Raw genomic sequence first — 24386 nt, 5'->3', positions numbered from 1 at the left:
GAAAAAGCTATGCAGCATTAGGAAATATTGTAATATAAATGAAGCCAAAATCACATTTGCATGATATTTCATGAAAAAGAGCATCATTAATATAAATAGCTGCAAAATACATTACGTTCATCCTGTTGGGCTACAAAGGATATTTGTTGCAACACAGCCCACAATTTTCATTAGATATATTTAGCTTTTTGTGTTATAACATGGATGAAACTGTAATTTACCAACTGTCCCTCTCAGTGGCGCAACATTGCGGTTCGGTTCACTTGAATGCTACATTGCAGTTGTGTTATGACACAAAACAAACCAGTCCTAACTTTATGCGTACGGGTTACATTTAAATACATTATATGTTACAATTCAACCTTCCACATGTACAGAAAGAAGTAGGAAGAAGTAAAGCTGATGTAATCCTACTGCCTTTCTGTTCAATTCAATTGCTAATACATTTGCTTGTACACATCCTGTATTCAATATGTACCATTTACCAATTATGAAATAAAAACCAAAAAAAGAAAAAAGAAAAAAAATTAAAAACAATTTTTTAAAAATATAAATAAATGAATGTGTTTTTTCTTTAAAAAAAAAAAAAGAATGTCTCATGTTGCAAACAGGAAGTAGAATTGTAATTCAAATTTTAATTGAAGTAAGTAGAATTAAAATTCTGTGAAATCCCAAGCAATAATTTTGGTGCAGTCCAGAATCATGCTTTACAGTATTGATTTTCTACTGGGGGGTCATGACCAAAAAATGTCAAACCAGATGTTGGTGAATGCCACCGCGAGTTGTGCGCACTTAGGCGACTGTAGACTCCCTTTAAATATAAGACATTTGGGAAGTTTGAATTAAAAATGTCTGCAATTTGTGTCAACACTTGTCACTGGGTAGTGATTGTGGGTCCCACAGTCAAACCAGTTGAGAAACATGGCTTTACAGCTGTGGTTCCCAGACTTTTTGCAGTCGCATAACCCTTCTATACCTCTTTTGTAATAATTCACTGTCAAAAATATGTATTTGGATGGTCATATTTTAATAAAGTTTCACATGAGTACTAATAAAGAGGTATGTAGTCAACCTACATGTCTTTCATTCATTAAAAAAAAAAATAATAATAATTGAAATAGAATAAGAAAATGATAAGGCAGTATCACAATGTGCTACAATAGGAGTTAAGGGTTGGGATATATTGATAACTTACTGTATGTAACATTGATAATAATTAATTTAGAGCTGCTCGATCAAGGTTTTATGCTGCCAATTCTGATACCAATCATCCGTAAATGAGATCGGCCGATACTGATACCATAGACATAATATTGTATAATGACAATACTGTATGTACTCGATGTACTCGATGTACGCAATATCCACTTCCCCGTGGGACAAAAACAAGCTTCAGCTAGCTTGTTAACAGTTATTTTACAGACTGGCGTTGATTTTCACTGCAATAAGGGACGGCTCAATACAGGTGTTGTCGCCGCGACACAGCACATAATAATGTTTGTAATGTTTGTGTTGATATGACATGAATTGTCATGTTGCCGCCGCATGGCCATCGTTTTTTGGGATCAGCTGTGAAAGGCATTTATCAGCATATTTTTACAAATATCGGCTGATACTAATTGATGGCCAGAGCAGACCAGGGCCCTGAGGGAAGCTAACGTCATCGCAGCTCCGCAGCAGGCACCAATGAATGTTGCTCAGGCACAATGCATTATGACAAAAATTTAAGAGTTGTGTTTTTTTTCATTTGTAACTCGTATTGGTACATGTTTGGATATCCATCAGGTATACCTTTTTATTGTTAAGTTGCTGCGTGATGAGTTTATTATTCCTTGAAAGACGACATCCTGATTCAGACTGTTATAGTGTTACAGTCTATCTAATGTCATGACTGCACTCATAGCTTGTGATTGGCTTCTGCTAAATAACAAACTGTTGTTTCCTCACTGACTCACAAGCGGCACAGTATTTAAACAACTAGACGTACTACTGAAGTAAAAGAGGAGACACAAGATGAGAATTTTGCCATAAATTAGCCACACCAATGTATGAGCCGCGGGTTTCAAAGTTTAAGAAGGTTTCAGAATTTAGATGGCAAAATAAAAATAGCCCCCTCCTGTTAAGAAGCAATAACATTTAGAGGCAGAGCAAGGAGACTCTTTTAATAGGACTTGCTTAAAATTCCTAGTTGCTATGCAAAATAAATCAGCAATTTTCTGCAAGGGGGTGTTGGAAAGAGAGATGATGTTGTGGAGGAGGAGGGAGGGAGGGGCTGCCAGTGAATAAGAGATGAGCTTTAAACGCCGGCAGTCTGACACATTCCATCATCTGGGGGAGAGCAGGCACACACACACACACACACACACACACATACACACAAGGCATCATCCTCAAAACAGAATAGAGGTATTTTTTCCAATTTGCTCAATTTAACTATATGTATCATTTTTATCATTATTTCATATTTACATATAGAGCTGAACATATACTGTCACAATATGCACAAAATACTTTTTTGTAATCAGTTGTCAATTAAATCATCTTTACTGCAGTTGTAGTTAATGTGTGTGTTTTCAAAAAGAGAACCAAATTATATTGGTGCCAAAATTAAATAAATGCAAAGCTAAAAATAGAAATAATAGTGAAACAATGTTCAAATATGCACAAACTATTCATTAACTAATTCAACTGTAAAATAATTATAATTATAGTGAAACTATTTACTAATTATTTATTTCATGAGCAATTTATTTATTGTTGATTATTTTATGAGATTTCTTTATCTGATGCCAATTTTGGATTTTGTAAAATTATTTAATGCCATTTTTTGATTATTTTTTAATTATTTAATGCCATTTTTAAATATTGTGTGATTTCCTTTATTTATTTAATGAAGATATATTAACTATTAATTTATTTTGCTTTATGTTTATTTAATTTTGGCACAGAAAAACCATCCAGGCTCAGTGGGATTTGGAATTTCCAAGTTAAGGTGGGCCTATACTTGTGGCAATTAAGTTGATGCCTTACATTTAGTAATATCCAAACAGTTACCAGTACTTATTAATAAAGGAATGTTATACACATATACTGTATGTGCCAAAGCTCAGAAGCCTTGAAAAATTTGAGCGTCCAGTTTCTGCACTGTTCTTTATTCATGCATTTCTGACAGTGCATGTCTTGTCTTCACTCACATCTCGTATGTGTGTCTATTCAAATGTAGTGCGTGAGACACCAAGCCCGCCCAGCGGTCTTGTCTGCTGCGTATGAATAATCAAAGCAGTCTCTCTCTCTCTCATCATTAAATCATGGCTGTCCTGGTGAGAGCCTGAGGAGGCACACGGAGAGAGAGCGGGATCATAGTTAACGCTGCAGGGTTACATGCTCTCTCGCCGCCTTCCATCGTGTAGCGCGGCCAAGATGTGTCATGAGCATGAGTCGCTCTGCTTGCACATTCAGGAAAGACACAGATGCTCTCACACACACACACACACACTGTCTCACATTTGGTGTAACACATGCACGTAGATGCATTCATTCGCTAGGGTATCGGTCATAACAGTCCACCAAGCGCAGAAAAACATACCATATTTCCTCCAATAGTGTCCCCTACACAAATTGATGTCGCTTCTCAATTAGATTGAACAAATAAAGGCCTCCAACAAATTGATGCCTCCATTTTCCCATTAGTAGTCGCTGTGACGACCCCGGGTGAAAGACAGTATCATTCAAACACAGACATGAGGCCATTTGAACTACGCTGCCAACCAAAACTGTAGCACCCACCCAGGCAAGTAAACAGTGTCTGTCTGGCTTAATGCTGTTCTGCTGCTTTTTGTCACAGTTTTCTTTTAAACTCCACTTTCACTTGACATAAATTGTGTTACACATGTAATATTGTATGATATTATTCCCAAATGCATAATCTATGTGAATAAACACTCCCCGGGTAACTAGTTGAGGAAATATGGTGAAGCCAATCCTAGTTAAAAGATGGGTTTGGATCACTTTTACCTGCGCTGTGACATCTATCATAAGAATAAAGTCAATAACTATTACGTATATCCCAGATGATAAAGATGAACACATTCACGCTCAGAAAACTAATGAAAACTAATCTAATTCAGTTGTCAATTAAATCATCTTTACTGCAGTTGTAGTTAATATGTGTGTTTCAAAAAGGGAACCAAATTATATTGGTGCCAAAATTAAATAAATGCAAAGCTAAAAATAGAAATAATAGTGAAACAATGTTCAAATGTGCACAAACGTATATCCATTAACTACAACTGTGAAATAATTATAGTGAAACTATTTACTAATTATTTATTTCATGAGCAATTTATTTATTGTTGATTATTTTATGAGATTTGTCTTTATTTGAAGACAATTTTGGATTATTTTTTAATTATTTAATGCCAGTTTTAAATATTGTGTGATTTACTTTATTTACTTAATTAAGATATATTAACTATTAATTTATTTTGCTTTATGTTTATTTAATTTTGGCACAGAAAAACCATCCAGGCTCAGTGGGATTTGGAATTTCCAAGTTAAGGTGGGCCTATACTTGTGGCAATTAAGTTGATGCCGTACATTTAGTAGTATCCAAACAGTTACCAGTACTTATTAATAAAGGAATTTTATATACATATACTGTATGTGCCAACCAAAACTGTGTAATCTCTGTGAATAAACACTCCCCGGGTAACTAGTTGAGGAAATATGGTGAAGCCAATCCTAGTTAAAAGATCATTTTTACCTGCGCTGTGACATCAATCATAAGAATAAAGTCAATAACTATTATATCCCAGATGATAAAGATGAACACATTCACGCTCAGAGCTTGAAAACTAATCTAATTCAGGAGCTTCACACTTTTTACCTGGTCATTATAGCTGAAAGTCTTGTGTGAGAGGAGAAAAGGGCAGAATGAAAGAAGGTGTGAACAAGAGTAAAGACTCCCTGTGCAGTCTGGCTGAGAGACATTAGCAACAAATAGTCATTCTGCTGAATCACACACACACACACACACACACTCACAAGATGTGTTGATAATGAGCCGAGTGTGTGGTTACGGCACACCGCCAGACAGACTCCACTGTCAGAGCGATGGGAGTTCAGTCAAGAGTCATCGCTTTCTTCTTCTTTGTCTTCGGCAACTTCTTCCTCAAGAAAAGCCGCACGTTACCGTTGGCTGTCGTCATCAAAGTGGCCTGGTAGAATTGAGACAAGTTACATGCTCGCTGTGGAGCGGGAAATACGCATTTCTTTCTTTGAATGCATTCAAAAATAACTAGAACCCAAGCAGATCCTTTTTATAAACCCAAACACTGTGATGACTAAATACAAAATGATCCGAATAAATAGAAATGGGAAAACAAAACACAACAAAAATTATCAGCATATAATGGTTACCCACAGAAGAGCCCCCAAAATTCATATTTTTCATATTTAAATGCTGTAATATGCATTTTACAGTTATTAATCAATGACAAGTGACAATGCGTATGGTCACTCCTTTAAAACAATTGGTTCAGGCTGCTATGTATTTCCATAGTAATGAGGGTCTCAAAAAGCCAAAAAAACAAGGAAAGCATTAATTCATTCATTTTCTACTGCTTATCCTCACGAGGGTCGCGGGGGTGCTGGAGCCTATCCCAGCTGTCTTTGGGCGAGAGGCGGGGTACACCCTGGACTGGTGGCCAGCCAATCACAGGGCACATATAGACAAACAACCATTCACACTCACATTCATACCTATGGACAATTTGGAGTCGCCAATTAACCTAGCATGTTTTTGGAATGTGGGAGGAAACCGGAGTACCCGGAGAAAATCCACGCATGCACGGGGAGAACATGCAAACTCCACACAGAGATGGCCGAAGGTGGAATTGAACCCTCGTCTCCTAGCTGTGAGGTCACAAGCAGAGCATATCGAGCTAAATGTAAAAATAAGTTATCCACTTATTCGTAGGTGACACCCTTAACACTCATTGGGAGTGACCAGGATGGATAGGATCAGGAAGGAGTACATCAGAGGGACATTACATGTTAGAGGCCTTGGAGATAAAGTCAGAGAGGCCAGACTGAGATGGTTGGGACATGTCCAGAGGAGAGATAGTGAATATATTGGTAGAAGGATGCTGCCAAGTAGGAGGCTTAGAGGAAGACCAAAGAGGAGGTTTATGGATGTAGTGAAGGAGGACATGAGGGTAGTTGGTGTGAGAGAGACAGATGCGGAAGACTGGGTTGGATGGAGGAGATTGATTTGCTGTGGCGACTCCTGAAGGGAAAAGCCGAAAGAGAAAGAAGAACCTTAACACCACTGGTTGCACCCTCTGGAATAAGAATTGCAAGAAAAGCCAAAGAACAAGCAAAACATGCAAGTAAATACATGCATTTGACCTTTGATACATTTGTACGCTTTGCTGCTCTCCCGATACGCGTTTTGTTGCATTAACCGGATTTTTCTCTCAAGTTCAGCATCTGAAACCTGGATAATGTTTGTGTGTTGAGGCCCCAGTGTGTGCTACTGTAGAGACTGTAGGTCTGTAATGCATGTGTGGACCACTTTAACATCTGTTCTCCATCTCCATCCAGTCCCGGCTATGATCACGTCGTACCCCAACACGACACTGGCCACGCAGGGCGAGGAGAAGAGGATGAGTTGCATAGCGCACGGGGAGAAGCCCATCATGGTACGCTGGGAGAAGGAGGAGCGCATCATCAACCCAGAAACCAGCAGATACGTGGTCACAGTCAAGGAGGTGGTAGACGAAGTCATCTCCACGCTGGTGGTGGGTATTTTTTTGTCAAAGTGTCTGACAAAAAACGTGTTTTTAGCTTGTGGAAGAATAATTGGAGAAACTTTTTTGCAGATTATGCCCACTGTACGAGAGGACTCTGGTTTCTTCTCCTGCCATGCCATCAACTCCTTTGGGGAAGATCGAGGAATCATACAGCTGACAGTGCAAGGTAGAATAAGCCAATTTTTTTTGTCCTTTTGTATTGAGTTGTGGAGTCTTATAGAGCAGCTACACAGCTTTCGAGATCTTCCAGAATCTGTACCTATTCCAGCTGCATTTCCTTGGATTTCCAAAACGGTCTGTTTTAATTTATTCTACCATGGCCCGCCTCTGGGCATGCCTGCTCATTGTGATTGGTCCCGCTCAGCTTGTGCAGCCGGTACCCTGGCACGCCCATATAAGGAAGCACAATTGGTTGAAAAACATGGCTGCCATTAAACGAAATGTAGGGCATAGCCAAGACTTAATAGACTATTGGAAAGCTATAGATAAACCAAACGAACTTTACTTTCTGCCTGTTGTCTAGTTGTCTGTACGCAGTCTCTTTAACTTTACCCCAGAGCCTCCCGACCCCCCTGAGGTGGAGATCCGTGAGGTCAAGGACAGGACTATCGCTCTCCGCTGGACCATGGGCTTTGATGGCAACAGCCCCATCACAGGATATGACATAGAGTGCAAGAACAAATCAGGTAGTCAATAATAATAAATAAAGAAGAATCCATCCCAGGGCGTAAAAACACTTTATATAGCCTGTCTTTTCCCCTGGTGTTTTCGGTAGCATCATGGTTATCAGCCCAAGTTACCAAAGACGTGTCGCCGCAGCTCAACCAGGCCACCATCATCGACCTCCACCCCTCTTCCACTTACAACATCCGCATGGTGGCAAAGAATATCATTGGCAACAGCAACCCGAGCAACGAGCTCACCATCACCACTGATGAAGCCGGTTAGTGAGCAAATTATTTACTGTATGAGAGTACATTTTCCTCCTCAGTGTTGCTTGAGCAAGCGCTTATATACTGTAGCGGTATTTATCTTCTTTTTATTTATTTTATTTATTTATTTTAGTTTATAAATTTAGTTTTTAGTTTATATATGCATACATATATGTATATGTATACATATACATATATGTATATGTATACATTTAAATATATGTATATGTATATATACCATAACCCCACTGGTGCTTGCTGTGGATGGCAAGTATTCAGGCCATCCCTTTTTACCTCAACAGCCCCCTCTAGTGATCTGATGTATGAAAATGCATGAATGTAAAGTAAATAAATTGCCCTTGATGGAAGATCATCTGTGTCACTTTAGACACAAGTGGCCAGTAATGCTGACTGACTGGGTTTTATCCTGCAGCTCCCGACGGTCCTCCACAAGATGTCACCCTGGAGCCCACCTCTCCTCAGAGCATCAAGGTCTCCTGGAAGGTACACGTCACTCTTTATCTTCGTATGAGCCAGATGTCATGCATAAGATGTGTGGCCTCTGGAAAAAAAGATGTGATTTTTCAAGAAAAAAAAAATACTTCTTTTCAGAAACAATTTTTTTCCACAAAACAAAATAATTAATATATTTTAAAGGCAAAAACATATTTAACATATAATTTAACGTAAATATTGTAATATTACATGTAATTTAACAACGATACAAATACATTGCAAAAAATGAAAAAGGCTTCCACAAAGAGTTTATAAAATTGTCCATTGTTGAGGAAAAAAGCATATTTTATTATTTTTTAATATAATTATGAGAACAGTTTATAAATTAAACTACGTATCCCATAATTAATAATTCATTAATATAAGTCATATTTTTGTATTTTTCAAGAAAACATTTTTATTTTAGGAAAATTTGTATTTTTTTATTTTAAAAAAGAGGAAAATATGAGAATAAGGCTGCACGGCGGACAAGTGGTAAGCGCGCAGACCTCACCTCACCTCAGGAGACCAGGGTTCAATTCCACCCTTGGCCGTCTCTGTGTGGAGTTTGCATGTTCTCCCCGTGCATGCGTGGGTTTTCTCCGGGTACTCCGGTTTCCTCCCACATTCCAAAAACATGCTAGGTTAATTGGCGACTCCAAATTGTCCAAAGGTATGAATGTGAGTGTGAATGGTTGTTTGTCTATATGTGCCCTGTGATTGGCTGGCCACCAGTCCAGGGTGTACCCCGCTTCTCACCCGAAGACAGCTGGGATAGGCTCCAGCTCCCCCGCGACCCTCGTGAGGATAAGTGGTAGAAAATGAGTGAATGAATATGAGAATAAACTTGTAATTTAAGATGTAAGGTATTTATTAGATGACCAGTGTAATATACTACAGCTCATTCTTTTTTTACTGTGGTCTAGCAGAAAAAATATATTTTGCTTATAAACACAAACAATCTGTAACTGTAGTGTTATTTTAGTCGACATAAGATTATCGTCACTGTAAGCTCCTGCGGAAACCTATTATTCACTAACATTGTTTTCCCTCCGTTTTTTTCTGGCAGCCGCCCCATAAGCACCTGCAGAACGGCGTGATCCGAGGCTACCAGGTGGGCTACAGAGAGTACAGCCCTGGGGGAAACCACCAGTTTACCATCATCAGCGTGGACACAACAGGAGACACCACAGAGAGCATCGTCCTGGACAACCTGAAGAAGTTCACTCAGTACAGTGTGGTCGTTCAAGCTGCTAACAGAGCTGGGACCGGACCGTCCTCGCAGCAGGTGGTCACCAAAACCCTGGAGGACGGTAAGCAGGGTTTTTGCATAATGAAGATGCCATACACATTTCTGATGTTTGATCTTATTATGAGCTTTTTTTCTTATTGTGTGCTGGTTTAAGCTTAGCCAGATCCCACATTTTACCTCAGCGGGCCCTGAAGGCAAAATCTACTGTAAAGCATTTCATTTATGGTGAAATGCTATCACCTAGTGGACACTGTAAGCACACATGGAATAGTGTTCTTTAACATTTGCCTAACCATTTTATTGTTGTAAACCACAAAGGCGTAAAAAAAAAAAGGTTAAGATATTTTGAGGATTAAAACTACTACTATTTTGAAAACGGTTTTTGTTTAAATATTGGATTTTTCATCCAGAAAAAGTAGTATACTTTCTGAGAAAATGCATATATATTTCCTAGGAAAATAAATTCTTGTTTTAGGGGAAAATACAGTTTTTGTACATATGATTTCAGATTATTGCAAGATTAATACAGTGTTTTTTTATTTAATTCTCGAGAAAAAAAAATATATACACATATATATGTGTGTGTGTATATATATATATGTATATATATACATATTAATATATATATAATATTATTTATATTAAGGAAATAATATATATATATATTTAAGTTTTTTTTTCGAGTAATTTTTCCTATTTTTTTTAATTTCCTTAATCCGTTGCTCATTGCGGTGATGATTGAGTACTGTAAACTACAGAGCAACATCAACATGAACAATTACTAACCAATGTGTCTCAACCAAAGTTTGTTTTCTTTGTCATGTAAGCATATGTTTATCCTCGTATTTTAGTTTTATTTAGTTTAATTTTCTCTCTGTGTCTTCAGTCCCTTCGCGGCCTCCTGAGAATGTGCTGGCTGTGGCCAAGTCTCCAGAGGTGATATCCCTGTCCTGGATCCCGCTGCCCAGGGAGGCTTTGAATGGTAACCTGCAGGGCTACAGAGTCATCTACTGGGCCAACCTGCCTGATGGAGGTATTAACATATAGAATACTCATATTATGCACGGATCAATGCAAGATAATTAGTGTACAGAACGACATTGTAGCCTGTTCTGCGTATATTGTCCACTAGAGGACAGTGTTGTACAGTCTGTTATAGTGAACATTTACCATGCTGATATATTGAACTGCATTTCCCTTGTGTGTCAGAACTGGGAGAAATCCGTAACGTCACCACCAGTCAGCCATCTCTTGAGCTGGATGGATTGGAGAAGTACACCAACTACAGCATCCAGGTGTTGGCCTTCACCAACGCTGGAGACGGTGTCCGCAGTGAACAGATCTACGTGCGCACCAAGGAAGATGGTACAGAAAATAAAATGCATGTTTTCTTTCAACATACTGAGTTCAGGATTTAAGCACTGAATTTATATATATTTTTTTAGAGTTTTTTATATTTAAAAAATAATTGTCTAATTTTAAGAAAAGAATACATAATTTTTCACATATGTTTTAATATATTTTTTCACAAAAGGTTGTCTATTTTCAATATATATTTTTTAATTTGTATATTTTCAAGAAAATATTTACTTGTATGTATGTTTTCAAGAAAAATAATGCATATTTCCCATACGGATTTAAAATTGTATATTGTAAAAAAAATAAAATAAAAAAAAATTAATACTTTTTGTGGACAAAACGGTATATTCTCTCCCAAAAAAAAGAGTTCAGGTTGTTGAAGAAACAAATAATGAAAACATGAAAATGAAAGAAATATTTTTTCAAACACTTAAAAGGAAGTATTTATTGGATTCCAGTATATTATTAGTTTCAACATATTCAGTTCTGAATTTAATTGGAATTGTTTTCCCTCTCCCTTTCAAGTTCCCGGTCCCCCTGCAGGAGTGAAGGCTGCAGCATCCAGCAGCTCTGTGGTGTTCGTATCCTGGCTGCCTCCCCTCAAGCTCAATGGCATCATCAGGAAATACATTGTTTTCTGCTCGAACCTGCATCCGATGGTAATAGTGTTTGTGTGCCACAGGATCCTCAGTCCAGTTTGCTTCTTGGATCATAAAATGTGTTTTTTGTGGCACAGTCATACAGTATTCCTTTCTCCCTCTGTGTTCCACAGGTGATGAGTGAGTTTGAGGCCTCTCCTGATGCATACTTCTATCGGATACCAAACCTGGCTCGTAACAGGCAGTACAGCATCTGGGTGGCGGCTGTGACTGCTGCTGGTCATGGCAACAACAGTGAAAAGATCACGGTGGAGCCTCTGGCTAAAGGTAGAACCATCAGATGTAGTTCACACTCTTTGACATGTTCTTTGTGTATTTCTATACTCGCCACCACACACATCACTGTTTCTCTGCATGTCTGTGTTGTGAAGCTCCAGCCAGGATTCTAACCTTCAACGGGACAGTGACCACCCCTTGGATGAAGGACATTGTCTTACCCTGCAAAGCCGTAGGAGACCCTCCCCCCACGATCAAGTGGCTCAAAGGAAAGTAAGTAAAATGTTGGTGCTGCTTTTATCTAAATAGAAAGTGGTGCTACATACATGGGGCCAAGGGGTAGGGGGGGTGGCTGCCCCCCTTTGCGTCACATCTCCCCTCTATCTCACTTCACCTTCCTTCCACCTCCCTTCTTCCCCATCACTCTACCACGCCCTGCACCTTTAGTGTGTGGGTGGGTCATCCTTGGGGCTCTGACGTGATTGGCTTCCTCTGGCCCCTAAAGCTCCCTAACTTGGGAGTTTTGACTGCATAATAATCAGTGTGGTAGAGATAATTCATTGTATATTTGATGTTGTCTTGTTACAGCACCAATGGGACTCCTACTCCTGTCCTGGTAGATGGTCGACGAAGTGTCCACAGCAATGGCAGCTTCATCATCCGCACTGTCAAAGCCGAGGACTCCGGCAACTACAGCTGTGTGGCCAGCAACAATTGGGGCTCGGATGAGATCACTCTTAACCTGCAGGTTCAAGGTAGGGTCACCATGGACGTGTCACAGAAATTGTTTTAAAGTCGCCACCATGTCAAGTTCTGATGTTTCCTGAACCTCACATCTACAGTGCCTCCTGATCAGCCTCGCCTCACAGTGACCAAGACCACCACCACATCCATCACGTTGTCATGGATACCTGGAGACAATGGAGGGAGCTCTATCAGAGGTAGATCAACAATTTGATAGCTTAGTTTAAATATTAGTCTGTTTTTTGTGCATGGTCTACAAAAGCAAATGGTCCTCGTGATTGCTAATTAATGTCAGGTCAGAAAATTGGCGTTAACATCACCACAGAGTGTCACTTGCTGCAATTGGCTGACTGGTCAGCCTCCAGCCTGCTAAACCGGAAATGGAACATCATGTACTCTATCATTGTGTCATCTCCAGGCTACATCCTGCAGTACTCAGAGGACAATAGCGAGCAGTGGGGCAGTTTCCCCATCAGCCCAAGCGAACGATCGTACCGTCTTGAAAACCTAAAGTGCGGCACCTGGTACAAATTCACCCTGACAGCCCAGAATGCAGTTGGGCCGGGGCGAATCAGTGAGATCATTGAGGCTAAAACCCACGGGAAAGGTACTGGAATGAAAGATGCTGATGGTGTCCTTTTGTAAGCCGCTGCTGCTCAACCATCTGTCTGTCTGTTCATCAGAGCCCCAGTTTGCCAAAGAACATGAACTCTTCACCAGCATCAACTCCACTCGAGCAAGACTCAACCTGGTCGGCTGGAACAATGGCGGCTGTCCAATCACCTCCTTCATACTGGAGTACAAGGCCGTGGACTCGGCCACCTGGACCACCGCCCAGCGGCCGACGTTGACCAAGACGTACGTCCTGTACGATCTGCAGGAGGCCACCTGGTATGACTTACAGATGAAGGTCGTCAACAGTGCTGGCTCAGCGGAAAAGAAGGTCACCTTTGCCACTCTGAATGCGGATGGAAGTGAGTAGTAACAAAACGTGATTGTCATGTATACATTTTTACCAACAATCCTCTGTATTGTGCATTTTGTGTGTTAAAATACAACAAAAAACACACACACATGACGCAGTGGCGCGGCAAGGCACAATATGGAGCAAAATGGAGAGTAGTGGCCCGAAAGTCCCACATACTTTAGATTCAGACAGTTCCATGGGAAATTACTGTAATATTATTTTTAAATGTAATTTATAATAATTTATGGTAATCTAAATGATAATAATAATAATAATAATGCCACGCAGCATTAAAACAATCATGTTTAAAACATTCATTCATTCATTTTCTACCACTTTTCCTCACGAGGGTCGCGGGGGTGTTGGAGCCTATCCCAGCTGTCTTTGGGCGAGAGGCGGGGTACACCCTGGACTGGTGGCCAGCCAATCACAGGGCACATATAGACAAACAACCATTCACACTCACATTCATACCTATGGACAATTTGGACTCGCCAATTAACCTAGCATGTTTTTGGAATGTGGGAGGAAACCGGAGTACCCGGAGAAAACCCACGCATGCACGGGGAGAACATGCAAACTCCAACAGAGATGGCCGAGGGTGGAATTGAACCCTGGTCTCCTAGCTGTGAGGTCTACATATATGTCCACATATGTATTATGTATGTAATATATAACATATGTAACATATGTATTATTATGTAATATATTTAAATATGATTTTATGGGAATCTAAATGATAATAATATTAATAATAATAATGCCATGCAGCATTAAAACAATCATGTTTAAAACAATCATGCAAAATCTGTTTTATTATGATTATTACTGTTACAGTAATACTGCAGACAACATCCATTCAATTACGTTTCGATGATTCTGTTAAATTTGGACTTTCGACTCCTTCCAGCTGCTTTGTCAGCTTTGGTCCAAACTGACAAGTTTTTTGTTTTGCATCCAGTGGAGTACGAAAGAAGGTTTCTCCACATTTTTATTGTGTAGCTTTTATTCTCCTACGCATTCACACTGACAGGACCCGTTAACGGAGGTGATGAGAGCGACATTTAGGTTTTTAAAGGTTTTTTTCATTTACTTTGAGGATTTTTTTTAATATTTTTTTCGACGTTTTAAGCTGCCTGTCAGCATGAGTGCGTGGTTGTTCTTTTTCCGTGGGTGTCATTTTGACAGCTTGAATGCTGGAAGAAAAGCAAACACTCTGCTGCAAACGTCATACAGCTAAAGATGGTGTTTCTACTCTTAACTCAATCAAAAGAACGTTTACATGACATGATGTTACATTTCGTTGTTATGTTATGTTATGTTATGTTATGTTATGTTATGTTATGTTATGTTATGTTATGTTATGTTATGTTATGTTATGTTATGTTATGTTATGTTATGTTATGTTATGTTATGTTATGTTATGTTATGTTATGTTATGTTATGTTATGTTACGTTACGTTACGTTACGTTACGTTACGTTACGTTACGTTACGTTACGTTACGTTACGTTACGTTACGTTACGTTACGTTACGTTACGTTACGTTATGTTACGTTATTTTGTGTTGTGTTGTGTTGTGTTGTGTTGTGTTGTGTTGTGTTGTGTTGTGTTATGTTATGTTATGTTATGTTATGTTATGTTATGTTATGTTATGTTATGTTATGTTATGTTATGTTATGTTATGTTATGTTATGTTATGTTATGTTATGTTATGTTATGTTACGTTACGTTACGTTACGTTACGTTACGTTACGTTACGTTACGTTACGTTACGTTACGTTACGTTACGTTACGTTACGTTACGTTACGTTACGTTACATTAGTTGCATTGCTTTGCATTGCATTGTGTTGTGTGAGTGTTACAGAGAACCCGCAGAACCAAAAGGCCTACAGAAACATGAAACACTCCACATAACAGCTACTTTCATACATTTTAATGGAAACTAATGTCTTTTTTAATGTATTCCTGTTTTAATTGTGTTCTTTTCCAAGGTACCATTCCTCCTCTGCTGAAAACCGGTGACCCCATCTCAGACAATATGTCAGGCAGCGGCGGTCTGAAGATGGTGGTGACCATCACGTCCATCCTGGTGGTGGCTGTGCTGGTGTTTATCATGCTTATGGTGCTGAAGAGGAGACGCAGGGAGCAGAGGCTCAAAAGACTCAGAGGTTGGGTTCCAGTATTTTAGTTTCAATATCTTCAATATCTTCTTGTGCTATTGTGCTAACACCTCTGTTTGCTCTTGTTGTCGACTTTACAGATGCCAAAAGCTTAGCAGAAATGCTCATGAGGTTGGTACTTTCCATCTTAATGCATGAGTTGTACAATGCAGCAGTAGAAATAATCTCTTTCTCTTCTCAGTAAGAACACTCGAACGCCTGAAAATGTGAACAAGCAGCAACAGACCCTAAGAATGCACATCGATATTCCCAGAGCGCAGCTGCTCATTGAGGAGAGGGACACCATGGAGACCATCGGTAAGACGTCATCATCATGAGAAAGACATTTCCTTGACTGAATGTGCTATTTCAACTCTTCATCCTTGGATCTTCTAGATGATCGGTCCACAGTGCTGCTGACAGATAACGACTTTGGTGACACGAACAAACAGAAGTCGTCCACAGTAACACATACAGTCCACTACCAGTCTCTTTCCCAAGCCACTGGACCACTGGTGGACGTGTCCGATGCCAGGCCCGGAACCAGTGAGTCCCACCATTGTTAGTGCTCTTTTTATTACTTCTTTCCATAATATTCTCACTGTATGTTGTGTGTACTGATTGGGTGTGTGTTTCATGGAAGCACCTTTGTGGGTCAGTGGAGGGTGCCCTCATGTAATCAAAGTAACTGACTTTATCTGCTCCACTGAAGCAGAACTGATGAAGAGTAGTGGTCTTTCTACTGCTTCTTGACATGGTCTCACCTGGTTTGAACATTGCTGTGTCTGCTCAATTGGCTCTAATGGCGCAGCCCCCGTGTATAACCTGTGTATAACCGGCCTTAGTTTAGATAAGCCCACCCCGTGTATACTCCCACCTCTTCAGGCAGGACAGCTTTGTAAAAGAAAAAAGGCTTTGCTATACATCTTAAAATAATGCCCGGAGGTCTGAACAAGTGCAGCATTAAAGCTACAAATACATAAGCTTACTAAAAGCACCTTTTAAATCCAGCATCAAGGTGAGCTCCACTCCCAATACACCATTGTGGGACCCCTGAGATATATGTACCTAATGTTGTGGCCAGTGCGTTAATATTGAATAAATCAATTTTGCCACCTCTCTCTCTCTCTCTCTCTCTCTCGCTCCGCCACAAGACCCCACTGCCAGACGCACTGCCAAAGCCGGTCCTGCCGCCGCACGAAGCCGTTACGCCAGCCAGTGGACTCTTAATAGGCCACACCCCACCAGCTCCTCCCACACACTGACCACTGACTGGAGGCTCCCCACGCCACGCGCCACTGGATCTGTGGACAAGGAGAGTGACAGCTACAGTGTCAGTCCCTCACAGGACACAGGTAGGCGACCAGTAATACGACAGTAGGTAATGTGGCGCCATTGTTATGTATTGTAATCACTCCTCCCTCCCACCAGTTATTAAGGGTAACCACCACCCTCCATTAAAAAAAAAATAATAAAGACTCAAAATAAGTCACAGAGTCAAAACCCAGGGTATGCTTGCTCATGCATGTGCACCTGCTGCTCATAAAGTACTGGCGTGTCATGTAATTACATTGATTTGTGATACGATTGATTAGTCTCCAGTTATTAATGATAGACACCACCATGTATAACAGACGCAAACAGAAAAACTCAAAAAAGCCACAAAATGAATGTGCTCACTTATGCATAGTTATATTCACAGGTGTGGTGGAAGTGAGTCCTGTATGAAATGTCCTTGATATCTCCCCCACCAGTTATTAATGATAACGCTACTTTGCATTATAAGAAAGTAACAACAAGTCGAAATGCACCATATAGTCAAAGCCTATGGCATGCTTTCTCACGCACAGGCACATGCAAATGCAGTGTAAACATGTCACATAATTAATGCAGCTTTGCCTCCTGCCTGTTATAAATGATATCCACCACCTTGCGTAATGGAAATAAATACAAAGAAATAATCCACACAGTGATTGACCAAGGTATGCTTGGGCACATGCAAATGAAGCATAAAAGTGTCTAATAAATGCAATCGCTCCGCCTGCCAGTTATTAATGATAACTGCCACCCTGCACATGCTCCACCCTCAGATCGAGCACGAAGCAGCATGGTGTCAACCGAGAGCGCCTCCTCCACCTACGAGGAGCTGGCTAGGGCCTACGAGCACGCCAAGATGGAGGAGCAGCTCCGCCACGCCAAGTTCACCATCACAGAGTGCTTCATCTCGGACACGTCGTCGGAGCAGATGACGGCGGGGACCAACGACTACACCGACAGCCTGACTTCCAGCACGCCGTCCGAGTCGGGCATCTGCCGCTTCACCGCCTCGCCACCCAAACCTCAGGACGTCAGCCGGGTTATGACCATGGCCGTACCCAAGGCGCACAGACCCGGTATGGATGTCTTTTTTTCACATGATCATTTATACGCCCCCTGTGGGTTGTGCTGAAAATTCTTTGGGTGATGTTCGGACTGCCATCGTTATTACAAGTGTTAATAGAGATATACCTGAGATAATGTATGTGGGAATCCAGTAATCCATCCTTCAAGGTCGCCGAGGAGACTATAGTGGTACCTGCGCAGCAATTGCAAATGCAAAAATGCTCATTCAAAAATCCCGTCTTTCTTTTTCTTATATTCTGCTATATCAGTTATTATGACATTGGCTAGACAAAGATTGCTATGAGATTAGAATAATAGTAACGTGAATCACTATCCCTGAGAGCCCCGCGGTGAACCTGTGTCACAATGTGACTTTAATGAGATTTTCCCGCTCTCGGTGTAGTCAATTTTAAGCAGAAGCAATGCTAAAAATGGAGACGGAAAAAGATGTCAGAATGCCCCAACCGTGCTCGAAGCGGTGCAGTGTACTCCGTAGGAAAGATGGAGGATGAGAGTTATTTTGTCAAAGGGAGGGTAGCCGTATCAGCAGCAGCATGGTCTCCTCAGTGTCATCATTGGCCCAATTTGGCCTTCAGACTCCAGTGGGCTGACAGTAAGATAGATTGTGTTTATTTTCGCACATTTTTCAACATTTGTAGTTCATTTACACGTTCCAAATGACTCATAAGTTGAATAAATGATGTCAAGACATTGGAATGAGGGCTAATTTGCCTTATAGTTCAACCTTCATAATGTATCAGTAGGCAATTAATAAAAATCCACTCTTTCAAGTCTAATTGGCCATCTTCCAGAGCTGAGGTGGACGCTTTCTTCACCTTCCCAAGCAACCAGCTCAGCACTTTTTAACCGCCTCTCAAATCTTGGAGCGCAGCCTGGAGCGGAGAGGTTTAAAAAGAGATCACACACACAAAAAACAGACGGATTGAGTTGAAAGGTCATTTTCTTTACAGCTGAAGTAGATGACCGAGCGTACTGAATGTTATTTGAAACCGTTTAATCGCAACGTTCGACACGGTGACATTGAGAAACATTACAACCTCGATGCAAAAAATATCCAGAATCCATGATCACTGTCCCACTTGGCCCCTATGCATGTTGACTGTAACAGTGCCCTACATTGATATTCTCACCATAAAGTAGGGGTTGGAATGGCCGCCAGCCAATCACACTCACATTAATACCTAAGGACAATTTAGAATATATGACAATGAACCTACCAAACAAGGAAGACATGCAAACTCTAGCCCGAGTGGAGATTGTGGCCCACATGCTAACCACTCGGTCACCGTGAGGCCCTGTGTTCTTTTTCACTTTAATAAGCATGAGGATTGTTTTTTGTCATTTTTTTCATACCAAACATCCACCAAGTTATTCCAAATTATGTAATATTTTTGATTTATTTGTTTGACCTTAGGGCCACATGGGGCCAAGATCGGGAAAACCTGGGTTCGATTCTCTGTGTAGAGTTTTCATGTTCTCCCCGTGCATGCCTGGGTTTTCTCCGGGTACTCCGGTTTCCTCCCACATTCCAAAAACATGCTAGGTTAATTGGCCACTCCAAATTGTCCATAGGTATGAATGTGAGTGTGAATGGTTGTTTGTCTATATGTGCCCTGTGATTGGCTGGCCACCAGTCCAGGGTGTACCCCGCCTCTCACCCGAAGACAGCTGGGATAGGCTCCAGCACCTTCCGCGACCCTCGTGAGGATAAGCGGTGGAAAATGAAAGAATAGTCCAGGGTGTACCCTTACTTATCCGACCTAAGTGAGCTGGGATAGGCTCCAGCTTAACAGGATGAAATAATAAATAAATAAATGAATGACTGTCTTATCTGTCGGTCAGGAGGAGAGCTGGTTCACCTGCCGCCTTACCTCCGCATGGACTTCCTTTTGAATCGTGGCGTGCCCCGAGGTGGAGGGGCCAGCAGCGCCGGTGCTACAGGAGAAACAAGAAGTGGAGCCATGGGCCAGACCTGCTTGGAGCCCCAGAGGAGCCGCACCCTGAAGAGGCCCCCTCCGATGGAGCCCACCCCCATGGAAGTGCCCTCACCCAGGGAGGTGCAGCAGTGGCAGCCGGGAACGGCGTCCACCCTCCCGCACAGGGATGTCCGGGAACGAGGAGAGGCTCGGGGCGAAGTCCGAGCGGAGGCTGCCCCCCCGCCTGCCGGAGACCTGGCCCAAGCACAGGCTGCCAAGCTGAGCACCTCCCAGGAGTCCCTGCTAGACTCCAGAGGACACCTGAAGCAAAGCAACAACCCGTATGCCAAGTCGTACACTCTGGTATAACGCTGGGGTGGCAGTGCGGACACCCTGCTGGACCATGGATGCTTTTCCACTCTTTGTTGTACATAGAGACCTTTCTGATGGTGATGCTTTTCTCGCTTTCTTTCACTGTCCACATTTCTTTTGGTCATTTCTTTCCTCTCGCTGTGTTGCTTTGACACTTTTTGTTCTCTTTTTTTATTTTCTACTTGACTGTTCTTTTATTCTAAACATACGAGGATTGCCAAAATGATTTATTTAATAATTGAGAAAGAGGTTAAAAAAATACTATTGAATTTATATCAAGGACGATTAAAGTCATTATTATGATTGTTATATAAAAAAAGAAAATATAAAAAAAACAAAGTGTAATGGAGGAAGCTCTCTGAAAGCTTTCATCATTTATTTTCATTGTTTGAAGAAACGTGACAAGGTTTTTAGCACTATGACATGAGAGGAGCGTGACGCCGATGCTGATCAATCGTGATGTTTATCAACCTTTCCTGGCGACTGATTGCATGGCGGGGGAATCACAAGAAAGGTTGTTTTCTTTGTCACTATGAAAAAATAATAATTATACAATGTGAATATATATAAAGAGATCACTTTTATTTGTGGATATTACGGGGAAAATGATTTGGTTAATAAAGTCCTTAGTCATGTTTGCACACTTCTGTTATTGAGTCCTTTGGCATGAGCTCGACACAACATGATTAAAGAGTATATTAGTTGTAGAATTTGTCCTTTAATAGTAACACACAAGGAATATTGCACAATCAATCCAACCCTGAGGTACCTGCCTACCAACAAGCCATCCATGCTCAATGAGACGTCTTCAGCTTGGTGGCAGCCAGGACCTAAAATTTTATTTATTTTTTTTCATTTTAAATGTACATTTTTTTGTTAACGAAAAAAAATATATAAAAAACTACATTTTGCTAGATTTATTTATTACCAGTAATTTTCAACAATTAACATTAAAAAAATCAAATTGCGCAAAATAAAATATATCATATGTACACTAATAATTAAAAAGATAAATTTTTGAAAACTACACTTTGCAAAAAATTAATGTATTAATTTATAATATATAATAATATTCTAGTATGCTCCCCCATCTGTATATAATCCTGAGTGAGATAAATGGATAGTTAAGGACCTTACACAGTCTTATTATGAATCATTGTAAATAAAAATATCAAATAAACATATTTTTCAACAAAAGAGTTCCTGTGAGAAGAAATGTTTGCTTTGGTCAACAGAGGGCGCTATGACGTCACCCTTTATTGATGCCCAGCCTCACTGAGCCAACTTTTGAGCAGGTGGAGAGAAAAGGAGAGAAGCAGCATCTTTGTGACAAGCTGGACTGACACATCGAGGGTGACCCTGCAGCCTGCTGGAGTCTATTCCACAGTGTGTATACGTGTCACTTGCAGGCGTACACCTTCTGGAACACGATGAATTATTCATGCCAGTGCGCACGCACGCAAGATCAAGTGTACGCTGTCATGATGAACACCACTGGATATACTGTAGAGAAGCAATGAATGTCAACTACAACTTCTTTTAGGCATTTAGCTTGTTAGCTTCATTCATTGTGAATGAACAATGGCAATTAGAGGTGAATCAAATTACAACAGTCGCTTTTATTGCAAATGTTGATGTGAAATTGGAGAAGACCATCAATGTCAAGCTAGCAGGGAGGGTTTGGAGGTGGAGGTGCCTAATCCAGGCATCATTAGTGTAAAAAAAATATATATTTATGTGTGTATTTGTTAGGTAAGCCATAAGATTAGCCAGGATCTACTGTAATCCAGAAAATGACTCCACAGATGATTAAACATGAACCACACAGTGTGAAATGGATTCCTGCAGCATAGAGACATTAAGAAAACTAAATTAACATGAAAATTTCTCTGCCCTTTTGTCAAGCTGCAATCATTTGTTCAGCCCTTTAAATGTTGCATTTACTGACCGTGAGAAGAAAAGGAAATTGCCTCAATTACCATCACCCCGTGTTCTTTATTTTGGGGCAGAACAGAAGGCGAGCTATGAATTTTTACAGTCTCATTTTCATTGCAAATGTTCCCCATTTGAGTGCATATATCAGCATATCATTAGTGCTACAGTGCAGGTCCGTCCTGGATCCTCAGCATGAAAGACGGCGGTTCTGTTCAGTCTTGATGTCTCTTCTGATGGCTACAAGCGTCACATTGAAGGATGAAAAGCTCACATGAACGCCGGGACCCCCCACTTTGTTGAATTCGGAAGACATATTCTCCATGCTGTAACTGGCACATTTTAACTCATTCACTATTTTTTTGGAGCGTTTATTTACATTGTTTCAATGTTTATGTAGTCCTAAAAGAAGAAATATGAATTGATATAAAAGGTTGTAATTTTGTTGTAATAAAGTTGTAATATTTTGAGAAAAAAAAAACAAGATAAAGTTATATATTTGTTTGGGGGAGAGTTACAATATTATGGAAAAACGCCATATCACAAAAAGAAAGTTGAAATAGTTGGAAAAATTAAATAAAGCAAAAACAGCTGTAATTTTACGATAATAAAGTCAAAATATTAAATGAAAAAAGTCAGATTCCAAGATGAAAAAAAGTCTAAATTTTTACAAGAATAGACTTGTAATATTAGGAAGAATAATGTCATTTTAGTAGCATAGAGTTTAAGTATTTTACAACTAGTTTTTTTAAATTAAATTAAAGCACCGTTTTTCTCCACAATGTTTTAAACGTTGGAATGCAGACTTTCCGTATTTTGTAAAATAAGAACACAAGGGGAGTCTTTTGGATGACAAACACGGTGAACAGTGCACAGCAGGCTTCCCAATAGATATGAACGTTATTCTCTGCATGAGGCCTTTCAAATGACATTAAATAATCTTTATTTTTAAAGGTCCTCAGGGTGGAACACCCAGGAAGAAAGCAGAAAAAACAAACAAGAACAGAAGCTGTTAATTGTAACGTTTTTGGAATGTTGCAACCTGCTCATGTTTAAGAGGAGAATCCATCCATCCATTTTCTGTACTGTTTATCCTCACAAAGGGTTGCGGGCATGCTGGAGCCTAGAGGAGAGGAGAATCCCAAATGTTCTAACATTTCCTTACTGTTACAGTCCACTTGCATCAGGGCCAAGCAGGTCCAACAGATGGAGCTCCTTCACCTCCAGGTTTTAATTATGAGTCGGCCATATTTAGCGCTGCTCAGCCTCTACTGACTGCTCTGCTTGTCTTGACCGATTGTCTTTTAATGGTAACGTAACTTTTTTTTTTACAGTTGTTGACACTTAGGACTCTAATTTTGGAGAGCAGGCGAACACTGCGCTAGCCAACGGTGCATGTCACAGCGTCACTTACCAAACTGGAGGCCAATAAAGTGACAAGGAGCAGAGACTCAGGTACAATTCATGTCTCTATCACATAGGGAAAGTCTTTTTCTGTGTTGTGGAATATTGTAGTTTAGTATTGTAATTCAGTATACACACACCGTGCACATGTTCCACAAACAGTCTTTATTCATTCAGTGTACATTGATAGTACCATGCGGTTTAGGACAAAGGATTAAGTTGAAGGATGCAGTTGGCTAAGTCGACTAACAAACATAATTTGCTCCATCTACTAACACAATATTTATCATCTGGGGACAAGAACAAAAACATGAGACAAAGAAAAAAAACACTTGTTTGATAAATACAGCAGTTGATGAGTAATAAATAGAAATGTAATCATAAAGAGATGTGTCACAGACAAGGCTATTGCATTCCGCCAAAGCTCTATCACAGCCAGTGATGAGTTCAAACTACAAAGGTATGACTCATGCAAATGTCACTGGGTCTTCCACTAGGACTTCTCGTCACGCTTCTTCTTCTGGAACTTCCTGAACTGCGACTGGATGGCGACTGCCGCCTTCTCGGTCTCTGGGTTGTCCATGTCAATGTCGAAGTCCTCCGGGAGGTTCGTCTTGGACGCGTCTGGGGGGGGAGAAAGATAGGAAAGTAAGGGTTGCCTTGTCCATTGCATCTTCTTCTGACAGTCCTACCAAGCGCTGGATTGTTCAGCCAAACCAAAATATGTTTTTTTACTGTTATTAGATGCCCTGTGATTGGCC

At 40.4% G+C, this 24386-nt stretch overlaps 2 protein-coding genes across 4 annotated transcripts in view; one reads left to right on the top strand and one right to left on the bottom strand.

The window, feature by feature from the left end:
• The window catches only part of LOC131134243 (cell adhesion molecule DSCAM-like), a 108269-nt gene extending 87236 nt beyond the window's left edge, over window positions 1-21033 (top strand). For 2 of the 3 annotated variants that reach the window (XM_058079296.1, XM_058079298.1), the window contains 22 exons: window positions 6604-6800; window positions 6882-6978; window positions 7370-7498; window positions 7588-7755; window positions 8178-8248; window positions 9309-9552; window positions 10378-10524; window positions 10701-10856; window positions 11376-11509; window positions 11623-11776; window positions 11881-11998; window positions 12314-12480; window positions 12568-12666; window positions 12888-13076; window positions 13153-13443; window positions 15431-15607; window positions 15700-15730; window positions 15801-15916; window positions 15995-16159; window positions 16753-16953; window positions 17689-17991; window positions 19844-21033. In XM_058079296.1, coding sequence (XP_057935279.1) covers window positions 6604-6800; window positions 6882-6978; window positions 7370-7498; window positions 7588-7755; window positions 8178-8248; window positions 9309-9552; window positions 10378-10524; window positions 10701-10856; window positions 11376-11509; window positions 11623-11776; window positions 11881-11998; window positions 12314-12480; window positions 12568-12666; window positions 12888-13076; window positions 13153-13443; window positions 15431-15607; window positions 15700-15730; window positions 15801-15916; window positions 15995-16159; window positions 16753-16953; window positions 17689-17991; window positions 19844-20286 — 3797 coding nt within the window. In that variant the 3' untranslated portion in view covers window positions 20287-21033. The remainder of the gene's footprint in view (window positions 1-6603; window positions 6801-6881; window positions 6979-7369; window positions 7499-7587; window positions 7756-8177; window positions 8249-9308; window positions 9553-10377; window positions 10525-10700; window positions 10857-11375; window positions 11510-11622; window positions 11777-11880; window positions 11999-12313; window positions 12481-12567; window positions 12667-12887; window positions 13077-13152; window positions 13444-15430; window positions 15608-15699; window positions 15731-15800; window positions 15917-15994; window positions 16160-16752; window positions 16954-17688; window positions 17992-19843) is intronic. The other variant, XM_058079297.1, reaches the window with a different exon arrangement.
• A 2738-nt stretch (window positions 21034-23771) lies between these two features.
• The window catches only part of pcp4b (Purkinje cell protein 4b), a 28379-nt gene continuing 27764 nt past the window's right edge, over window positions 23772-24386 (bottom strand). The window contains exon 3 of the mRNA XM_058080551.1: window positions 23772-24249. Within this exon, the coding sequence (XP_057936534.1) occupies window positions 24119-24249 (131 nt within the window). The 3' untranslated portion in view covers window positions 23772-24118. The remainder of the gene's footprint in view (window positions 24250-24386) is intronic.

Source organism: Doryrhamphus excisus, chromosome 8, assembly GCF_030265055.1.
Source record: "Doryrhamphus excisus isolate RoL2022-K1 chromosome 8, RoL_Dexc_1.0, whole genome shotgun sequence".
Classification (NCBI taxonomy): Eukaryota; Metazoa; Chordata; class Actinopteri; order Syngnathiformes; family Syngnathidae; genus Doryrhamphus; species Doryrhamphus excisus.
The sequence above is the reverse complement of the archived record's forward strand: the minus strand, read 5'-3'. Positions and strand labels throughout refer to the sequence as shown.